This window comes from Trachymyrmex septentrionalis, unplaced genomic scaffold (genome assembly GCF_001594115.1).
Source record: "Trachymyrmex septentrionalis isolate Tsep2-gDNA-1 unplaced genomic scaffold, Tsep1.0 scaffold164, whole genome shotgun sequence".
In the NCBI taxonomy this organism is placed as follows: domain Eukaryota; kingdom Metazoa; phylum Arthropoda; class Insecta; order Hymenoptera; family Formicidae; genus Trachymyrmex; species Trachymyrmex septentrionalis.
Genome location: NW_017304800.1, coordinates 228,998 through 239,643, shown reverse-complemented (window position 1 = coordinate 239,643; position 10,646 = coordinate 228,998). Strand labels below are relative to the sequence as shown.

General features: G+C 32.5%; 1 protein-coding gene across 2 annotated transcripts; it reads right to left on the bottom strand.

The window, feature by feature from the left end:
* Positions 1-1,235: 1,235 nt before the first annotated feature.
* On the bottom strand, positions 1,236-6,565 carry LOC108746296 (intraflagellar transport protein 56). 2 transcript variants are annotated; one of them, XM_018482971.1, is made up of 8 exons: positions 6,231-6,565; positions 5,617-6,143; positions 5,427-5,507; positions 5,042-5,291; positions 2,411-2,620; positions 2,035-2,341; positions 1,461-1,701; positions 1,236-1,384 (listed from the first exon to the last, which is right to left on the bottom strand). In XM_018482971.1, the coding sequence occupies exons 1-8, from the start codon at positions 6,231-6,233 to the stop codon at positions 1,273-1,275; spliced, it is 1,731 nt and encodes a 576-aa protein (XP_018338473.1). In that variant the 5' UTR covers positions 6,234-6,565; the 3' UTR covers positions 1,236-1,272. The 2 variants fall into 2 exon arrangements, with proteins under 2 accessions (XP_018338473.1, XP_018338474.1); XM_018482972.1 differs by lacking the exon at positions 5,427-5,507.
* Between the last annotated feature and the right edge of the window lie 4,081 nt (positions 6,566-10,646).

Genomic DNA, 10,646 nt, shown 5'->3' with positions numbered 1-10,646 from the left:
TTCAACCGAAGTCGGTCAAATTTGGTCTACAATATTGTTACTGGGGACGAAACATGGATCTATTCGTATGAGCCCGAAAGTAAACAACAATCCACTGTTTGGGTATTTTAAAATAAACTGAAACCAACAAAAGTTGTTCGTTTACGCAGTGCTGCCAAGCAAATGATTGCTTGTTTCTTCGGTTATACCGGACATGTGACAACCGTGGCTTTAGAGGATCGAAGGACTGTAAATACTGATTGGTATACAACAATTTGTTTGCCAGAAGTCATAAATGAATTGCGTAGAACAAACCGAAATCGTCGCATCCTTCATCATGACAACGCCAGCTGTCACACAGCACGTCAAACCGTTGATTTTTTATCCATTGATAATGTCGAATTGATGACTCTTTGTCCGTATTCACCTGATTTATTACCTAATGACTTCTTTTTCTTCCCAAACATTAAAAATAAAATGCGTGATGAGCGATTTGAGTCGCCTGAAGCAGCTGTTGAAACATTTCGTACACTGATTTCTGAGGTTACAACCTTAGAGTGGAAAAAATGCTTCGAAAATTGGTTTAAGCGTATGCAAAAATATATCGATCTTGAAGACGAATACTTCGAAAAACAATAAAGCCATTTACCGATTTTTTCATATTGTTTGCAGAAACTTTTCCAACAGTCTACATATATACTCATGGGTGTATAATAACCTAACCCTAACCAAACTCGATGCATGGTACTATGTATGCAGAGTAAAGTAGGAAAAAATTTTCTAACAAAAATTATATAAGAAAATACGAATGTAGTGCGCCCCTAAGCAAGGAAGGGAGAGGTGAAGTGCTTCGCGTGGAAAGTTGTAAAATATACTTTAAGGCTGCTTTTTCATGCTGATGCTCGACGTTCATTTTCACGTGATCAGAATTGATGCTTAGTATTCGTCAATTTAGATCACGTGACCTGTTTGACACTCGAATCAAGCGTCGAGTGTCAGTATGAAAATGCCTTAAGCAGAAAATTTCTGTTTTATATAGTGGAAAAGGAATATCGTATACGTTATTTCTTAAATTTTTTTGTTAATAACTTTTTAATGAAGTACGAGCGACGGTTAAAACTTGTTGGAGGTCACTCAGGGTCATAACCTTGACAATATATGTCAAGGTCAAGGTCATTGGAGCTTGGTTCCCTAATCGATACATTTATCTGTAATGCTACTATTTTATAAAATACAGAAAACGTTTATTAGACAGAATTTATGATATTAACAATGACACAAAATTCAATGATATTAGCAATTCACTCTGTTTTCCTTTCCCCATTTCCGCATAACGCGTATTATCTGTTCCACTTGAGAATTGGATGTATTTTTCAGAATCTGTATCACTTCCGATAGCAGTTCTCTGTATAATGAAAAAGAAAATTGACAAATTAATCCCCGATACAGTTTTATGCAAATGTACGATATATAAAACATACTTTGGTAATTTCTCCGCAATAATATACTGAAAAGCACCACAGCATGCACCACGCTTTCCTTCCCAATGTTCAGGACTCGGATCCATTCGCTCCAACATATCGAAAGCTTTAGCAGCATACCAGAATTCGCCTACTTTGTAACACACGTTAGCAATCAATTGAAGCAAATTGAAAGACTCCGCTGATGTGTCCATCTTCAAATACAGTTCCCAAGCCAATTCGGCCTTTTCATTCATTATATCTAAGAGTAGAAAAGACAAACAATTGTAAATCATATTATTACTATGATAATTATTTGACAAAAGTTATAACAAAATATTAGGTGGTATGTTAGTGTTTCGGGTGTCAATCAATTAGACTGATTAGTCGATTCTTGAAACTGGACCGCATATCAGTGTATCTACATATATGTACATGAGCCAATAAGTTATAAGCACCAGAGTTTATCGACTCTCGATAGTTTTATCGATTAAGTTTTGAGTAGTCTCAATCGATAGCTTTTAATTATATAATAAAAGTATTTTTGTTTTTTCTCTATGTACTCTATGAGCAGAGAGATATTGCTATTACTTACAACAATATGATAAAAGACTGATGTAAATGTAATCATTTTTATATTTTTCATTACGTATCATCAGAAAAGCTTCCTCCGCTTCTTTGAAGTAGCCCGCCCCAGCTTGTGCTTGAGCGTAGTTAAAGTTAAAATTATCTTGATTAGAGAAATACGTCTTTATCGAATTCAGATATAATCTGACGCGCTCGAATTGTCGGTAAAGGAAGAAGAAGGAGGCCATGCATTGTCTACCAGGTATGGTATCACATTCCGATGCTGAAGAACCCACTAGTTGAAAGTATTGCTGTGCAGTTTTTATACTGTCGCGCTAAAAAAATTTAGTAGTAATTCAGAAATTTTTCAATAATGCTAAAAGATAAGTAGTTTAATGACATACAGAATTAGTTTCCTGACCCATAACAGCGTTAACTATACCCTTTAAAATATATTCTTGTGGAACTGCTGGTTCTAGATCTTTGATCAAATCATAGGCTGCCTTGATGTCATCTTGTTTCAAATAATATATTACTAAATTAAGTCTGGCTTCTGGTATAACGTCTACCAAATTGGGTAAAATTTGTAAAGCGTTTTCACCCCCTCTAAAGACCTACGTAAAAAGAGAATAAAAGTAGGAAAAGTAAAACGTATTAAAGTAACTCCAGTATATACGCCGTACCTAATAAAAATTTAATCTATCAAGTATTATTTATTATGGAGTGTTATTTACTTTAAAGTAAATAAACTATATTAGTACCTCGATTTTGTAACTTTTAACGATAATATTGATCGTTATATTGTCGTTGCGCAGATATTATATATGGTAAAAAAGCTGCGCAACAACATAATGATACCAAATTGTCGTTAAGAGTTACAGAATTGGGACAGTAAAACTTTGTATTGTCTATTATTATGAAAAAAAAATTAGAAATCCAAATACTTATTTTTGTATAAAAAACACTTTTAAAACTCTTAAATTTTTGTCGTACATCCCACAAATGAAATATATGGTTACTCATAGATGAGTAAAGAAAAAATTTAGAAAAAATTTATGAATAATGCTTAGAAATAAAACAAAATAACACAATAACTTATAAAATATACATACAAAATTTTATTAAAAAATAAGAATAATATATATGTATAAAAAAAAATTTTTTTTAATCGGCCACTTAGCAAAAGCTTTCATTTTGTGCCAAAAAAACATCCCTAAATTTTTATCAAAAAATATTAAGATTTAGAAGTCACTAGTGAACAATTTTTAAATCAAAGTTTCGATTTTCCTTAATACAAGTTTGATTTGATTTAAAAATGACTTAATCTGGATTTCAAATATGGTTCTATGTAAATATGGTATATATTTTTTTGATCGCTGACACACGATGCAATAGTCTATTTAACCCTATGATATACGAGTTAAAAAATATAACTCAATTAATGTGAAAAAATGACCAAATTTCAAGTTCAAAGTCGATTTTAGCAAGGTTCCAAGCGTTTAAATAGGTCGTTACTCTCAAATTGTAGGTTCTGTTCACCTAGAACATGATCTAGTTGGAATTTTCCTAGAACTTCCTACAACAAGATCTCTAAAATTTGCATTTAACTGGATTACAAGACGTTTTTAAGGATAGAAAAAATTTTTTTTTATCCATAAAAAAATTTTAAAGTAAATTGCTTTATGGTTTTAACATCCTCAAATTAAATGCTTCAATTTAACGATAAAAAACTCTTTATTAAAAAATGAAATAAGTACATAAAACAAAAAAACATGATTTAATAAATAGAAATAAACTACATATATGTATACAATATTTTTTTTATTTTGTATTCATTTCATTTCATAATAAAAAGTTTTTTATTGCCAAATTGAAGCATTTGATTTAAAAATGTCAAAACCACAAAGCAATATACTTTAGAACTTAAAAAAATTATATATATATATATATATTCTATTCTTAAAAACGTTTTATAATTCAGTTAAATACAACTTTTAAAGGCCCTATAAGAAATCCCGGGAAAATTCCAACTGAATCTTGTTCTGAGTGTACAGACTTACAATTTGAGAGGAGTAACGACCCATTTGAACACTTGGAACCTTGTTAAAATCAACCTTGAATTCGAAATTTGATCAAATTTTCACATTAATCAAGCTGTATTTCTTAAGGCGTATATATCATAGAGTTAAATAAATTATTGCATCGTGTCCAGCAACCAAAAAGACATACAGTACCACTTTTAAAATCTGATTTAAGTCATTTTTGTATCAAATCAAACATGTATTAAAAAAAATAAAAACTGATTTTAAAATCATTCATTAGCGACCTTTAAATCTAAATATTTTTTGATAAAAATTTAGGGGTATTCTTTTGGCATAAAATAGAAGCTTTTGAGCTAAATGGCCGATTAAAAAAAAATTTTTTTTTCTTAGCAGTCTGATATACATTAATAGATAATTATAATTTTTTTGTGTTATTACAAATGTTATGATGAGATTCATGTAATGCATTTATTGCATTTATTGTACTAAATCTAATCTGCGAACTTTATACACTTGATAAATCCCATCCATTAAAAATGTTATATATCCTCTTCAAACAGATGGGATATACAAGACATCAAACTGAACAAAAAATATAAGAGATAAATATTTGTATTTTATTATACTTTATTCCTTACTATCCCTCTACACTGTTGTATTATCAAATAACTATTAAGCCTTTTGCAATTCGACTGTAACCGGAATCGCTGTCAACTCATCGATGAGCATCATTTACTCCGAAGAAGCCTTTTGCAATCCCTATAGTAATTATTTTATGTAGGTTATGTGCATGATTGTGCTACATTGACAAATCGATTCAACTAACAGTAATTTTATTGATATTAATAATAATAACAATAGAAAAAAACAAAAGAAATTATAACATAATACTAATACAACTTAAAATTATTTATCTCCTATTTTTTCTGACTTCTGACATAAAACTCCACGCAGCGTAAATACTGAAGTTACCCTATAAGAAGTTACACATACAACTGTATTATGTTGTATAAGATCATGGCTAGAACTGAAAGAACTTGATATTTTTTCAACGAGTTGCTTCATCTCGACCTGTGCAGCGTTTCCATCATACAAACGAAAATGATTACACGCTTTCAAATTAATCGCGATCGTACTATCTGGATATTTCTGCAGGTAAACTTGAAGCACTTCTTGAGCTACATCATAGTAATCTAGCTTGTAATAGCACAAAGCTACATATACATTTAAAGCTAGATAATCTCTGAAAAGAAATTATAAAATCTACTTAATTTAAATGAAAATTATTTGATGCATTAAATCATTTTGATCTTGTGATGACAAATTGAAGGTGACATAGGAATGACTTGAGGAGGAAAAGAAATAAAAGAACAGGTACCTGGAATTGTCTTGCAGTTGGATAAGGAAATATAATTCAGAATCTGCTCTAGAGTCACATCTCTTGGTGCTTTTCTCTAAACTTGCGTGAATATGCAAAAAGGTGCAAGGTAAAAATGTCATAGCCAAAAATTATACAAAAATATCCTAAAGGTTCTGTTGTATCAAAGAGATATGAGAGATATTCCAACCTGTTATCCAATAAAATTTTTTTATAGACATCGATAGCTTCTTGATAGTGAGCTTGTAAGTAATGAATAGATGCTAGACTGAGCTGATCTTCGATAATATCTTGCAGCATTTGATGGTATTTCATTAACTTGGATTCATTACCCATCTTATGGGCCAGATGAAACAGTAATCTTGTTTGCAGTTTACTGTTATCTGCTTCTTCCAAGATCTTTTGTGACTCAGAGTACATGCCTAAATAGAAGTAGCAGCATGCTAGATTCGTTAGAATCTCCGGAGGTACGTAATCCTTGTTCTTCAAGTTTTCATAGATCATTGCTGCACGTTTATAATCGCCTAAGTGAAATGCGCAATATCCCATCCACAAGTCCATTTCCAAATTGCTGCTGGTGGTACTATTGAATTCCAATAATGTCAAGGCGCCTGTGTAGTCTCGTTTTTCCAAAAATTCCTCTAGCTTCGGTATCTCCTTGCGCGAGACTAACATTTGAACGCCTTCTGATGAGGCCGGTTTAGCCCTCGACAAAATCTATCAGCAAATAATATGTCAATGCTCGCGTAATATATTATTTTTCTACGACTTTACGAAATTAAAGAAATATGAAAGAGATATTACCATTTTTTCCGTTTGCGTTCAGCGCACATACACGGCTATCTTCTTCTTCGCGTAAGAATGGCCCCAACTTTATCAGTCGATACGGCCAGAATCGAAAATGCCGCTTATGCGGTGAGTAACAAAAAAATAATATGCAGAATACGAAAGTCTAAAAAGAGTAACATACACACAATTGTGCGTTTAAAGTTGGTCACACTTTCCAAAAATAATGACGCAATAAACGCGTCCGATCACGTCGGTAGATATACCAAGCTTTTACATACACAGCTATATCTACATTAAAATCAGTCGCATTCTGCAATTGACATGAATGGACTACCGATGGCGATGGTGAGGGTAGAAAGATGAGTAGAGTGCATGATGGAAGGGACATAGGCCTAATTTCCACCGAGGGTTTAAACCGGATTAGAATATAAAAATCAACCAACTACAATCGAGTATTCCTCTGTTACAGTCGAACGACAGAGGAATGCTTGACTGTAGTTGGTTAGTTCTTACATTCTGATCCAGTTTAAACTCTCGGTGGAAACTAGGCCATAGGCCAGTATTCATAATCAATTCTTATGTTCGAGATTGTCTTAAATACGGTCTTAAGAAATCACGAACCAATCAAATGGCTGTATTAGCATCTTAAGACATTACTTAAGATGGCCTTGATATAAGAATTGACTATGAATACCGGCCAATAGTGTGCTCAGTCATAGTATATGGCTCAATTTGCAAGCGTCTTTCTCTAAAGTGTTCATGGTGTTGCTTGTCGCTCATATTTAGCGACAAACAAGTAACGTGATTTCATGGAATCGATTCTGTATCTTGAAAAATTACAAAAGTGAGCGAATTTACTAGAATACTGATAATTTCATTGGTTAACATCTAGTAATTTGCTTACTTTTGTAATTTTTACCTTGTTTGAAGATACAGAATGATCGATCCCTATGTCGCTAACCTCGAATGTCGCTCATATAAATGGGTTAACAGCAATAAATTTTTGACGGTAATTATATTAATTGTATTGTAGTAAAGTGCTATAAAATCCAAAATGTCATATCAGTAACGGTATTACGATTGAATCTCGGATCAAGTTGATGCGATGCAAAAGTTGATTGTGCAAAACAAAAATAACGCGAAATTATGGCAAAATAGACTAACATCTGTATGTATTGATGAACATTTTAAAAGAAAATATTTAAAAAGAGATTTTGAGTTGATCCTTTATTTAATTTGAAAAATAACGTAAACATGGATTTAAAAAAATTATTATTAAAAAATTATTAACGAATAATCAGTTATATGCTTCCATACATTCATGAGTCAAAATGCTCTTTTCGTCTTTGATCATGTCACAAGTATGTACAACAGCCGTCTGAAAATTTCATGAAATTATCGCAAATAATATAATAACAAATAATACAATAATTAAATAATAATAATAAATAATAATAATTTAATAATACAATAATTAAATTAAAAGAACTGGAAAGGATACGGACAGTAGGAATCAAGCGCAGAAGACGTCGCGCAAGTAATATATCTATGAAATGTGAAACTTCTTTATTCACTAAAACGCATTAATTAGCGCGTTTTAGTGTGAATAAAGAAGTTTCGTACTTCATAGATATATTACTTGTTTTTTCTACTACATTATTTCTCTCATTTTGAATGGAAACATATCAAAGCATATTTTTATCAAGTTTTACGACGACATCCATATTCTAAAGCAACATTCCAAAACGTTCTCTCCGAGGAAAATTTTACTCGAAATACTGTAGAATATGTTACATGTCCTATATATTTTGAATAAAATTTTCCTTGGAAAGGATGTTTTAGAATATAGCTTAAATAAATACCTTTATTATATCTTATATATTGTAATATATACCTTTTTACATCCTGCTGTTTCATATTTAAATCTTTGCGTAAAAGCGATATCGTTAAAAGTTGGATTAATCCAACTTTTCAACAGTGTTGCGACAAGAAAGTGGGCAAACAAATTGAAGGAGAATTCAGTCACCTGTGATCTTTTATCGCTACGACAAGCGACACTATGAAATTGTACCAAGGTCAATATTACATGCATTCGTTTTTTGTTGTACGACAATTTTTTCAAGTCTGTCGATTGGCTATAGGCATAGAGTATAGAGAATAGGAGGCCGAACTTAGGCCAGAATCAGACTACGTATTGGAGAATGAGATTAAAGATTAAAAGATTGAAGTTTGATCTACCAGAAAAGGAGCCAAAATTTTTTTGTCCTCATTGATGAAAATTCAATCTTTAACCTACCTGCAAAGTCGAAAAAACACGTATCCTTGAAAATTTTTTTTGAAAAAACGAAGTACTTTTGAAATAAATGTTTATGTATTCAAATATATGTATTTCAAGGATAATTCAGTTTTTTTTTATTGCAAAATATCGATAAATGAAAAAGATATGAATAATCTCCTAAAAGCAGGGTTTTTAGAAACGTTTTGCGACCACTCTGGCTTTGAGCTGGTTTATCTGAAATTAAAAAACCCGAAAAATTTAGTTAACATACAAGATTATCTAGTGCCCGATCGTTCTTTTTTTTTTAATTTGCAACAAAATGGCAGCTGTTCAAATTCGAAGGTACGATTCTTGTACCAAAAATTTGCTCGTTTTTTTATCAGTAAAAAAAATACGTAACAAAAAAAGCTACGATCTGACACTAATATTAAAAAAGTCTATCAAATTTTATTTTAATCGATGTAGCGGTTCTCGAGATATTTTGATCATCAATTTTAAAAATGCGGTTTTGAGAAAAATGAGTTTGAAGTTTCAAATTACAACCAACCATGCAAATTTTTCAACTTACACGGAGTTGTCTATTCCAGGACCATATAGTAAACCCTCTAAATCAGCTGCAGTCTCCAAAATTTCAATATGAGCCTGTCATCAAAATGCTCGTGTCTCTTGAGTTGTCTGCTGCGTGCGGAGGTCTGAAATTTTGATGCGCACAATGTCTGTTTTTTCGACACATCTGTTTGCATTTGGGCCATTACTCATTCCAATAGCTTGAAGCATTTTAAGAAGTACAGCATTACTTTCGTTAAATATACCAGCGGCGATAGAAGCAGCTATTTCGACAGTATTACTGCCACTTGGAATGATTTTCGGGTTGAGTTTTTAAATTAGTTTATTCAAGCTCTCATTGTTATTTTGAGTAAAATCGCCTAAACATTTTTCTAATAACTCAATTTTACTTAAATTTTTATATATCGATTTTATTGTAGTCAAGACATCATCCGATAGACTTGTAATCATGCGTGAACGAAGACAGTGTGCCACTCGCGCTAGCGCACTGCCAGGTGCACCAAGAGTCAGCTTCGGTTGGGCATTTGCTGTATTGCGGATGGTCGTTGGAGCTATAATGTTCATACATGGCTCAAATTACGTGTTTTCGACAGAATTACAGTTTCGCCTTATTGTCAAACTGTGATAAGTTGTTAATTTGTCAATTATTTTGCCCGTTAATTTATTTTTTCCACCGAGGCCTTTGTTCTTTTTACATGCTTGCAATCTACTTCCTATCCGTTTCTGAACGTGGCCAATACATTCTTTTTTAATCACGGCAGTATTGCCATAAGGTATAGAATTTACAATGCCACTGTAAATTTTGGAATCCCTATCGCCGATATAATTTTTATATTTCACACTATAATTTTCTTCAGAGCGTTTGAACATTACTATGATAGCATCATTTTACCGGATGATCCTGTGTGATTTGCCGAACAGTTGGATTCATGCGTTATCAACCACTCCTCATACTCAAGAATATCTTTTTTTCCCAAAATTCGCAAGTTTTACAATATGCGCTTTTTACAAGAATATCGAAAACTTTGCCACTGTAAAATCCGATGAAGAAACATCGCAAAGAAGTGAAATCTCTCTTCTTCCAAGTCCCGTCTCCAAAAACCCATAATTCCATTGTATTTTCTGTTTGTTTCTTTACAAGTTTGTTGTATTTCTTCTTTAACAACTTTTATGAAAAGTTGTTAACACAGGGTTTGCATATAAGCATTTACATGTTTGGTAATTATATCGTATGTACTTTGATAATAAAATTGTCCATGAGGCCGCAAAACTTTTCTGACTATTTAGCCAAGAACTCTGCGTTGACGGTGGCGACACAGAATCAGACGGCGGTCTGGCGAAACTGGTAGCCACACATTTACAATAAATACGAGCCCATATCCGTGTGCTCGCTTGCGGCGCGTCAAGAGTGAACGAGACAGCAAGCTCCTTCTCACACTAATCACTTGTTTCAAGCAACCGAAAATGCTTTCTCGGCAATCTCAGCCGCTCAGCGGCCCTAGGCATCATAAGGGGCAAGGAAACATTCTAAATAACATATAAGTTTTAATAAATTGTAATAATAGTCTTATCCCCTTCCATTAATT

Excerpts from the sequence above, each read along its gene's own strand:
- LOC108746296 (XM_018482971.1), bottom strand. Across the intron at positions 5,508-5,616 it reads AAAATTTTATTGGATAACAG|TTTAGAGAAAAGCACCAAGA; the intron begins GTTGGAATATCT and ends TATTCACGCAAG. Across the intron at positions 2,342-2,410 it reads TGGGTCAGGAAACTAATTCT|CGCGACAGTATAAAAACTGC; the intron begins GTATGTCATTAA and ends AAATTTTTTTAG.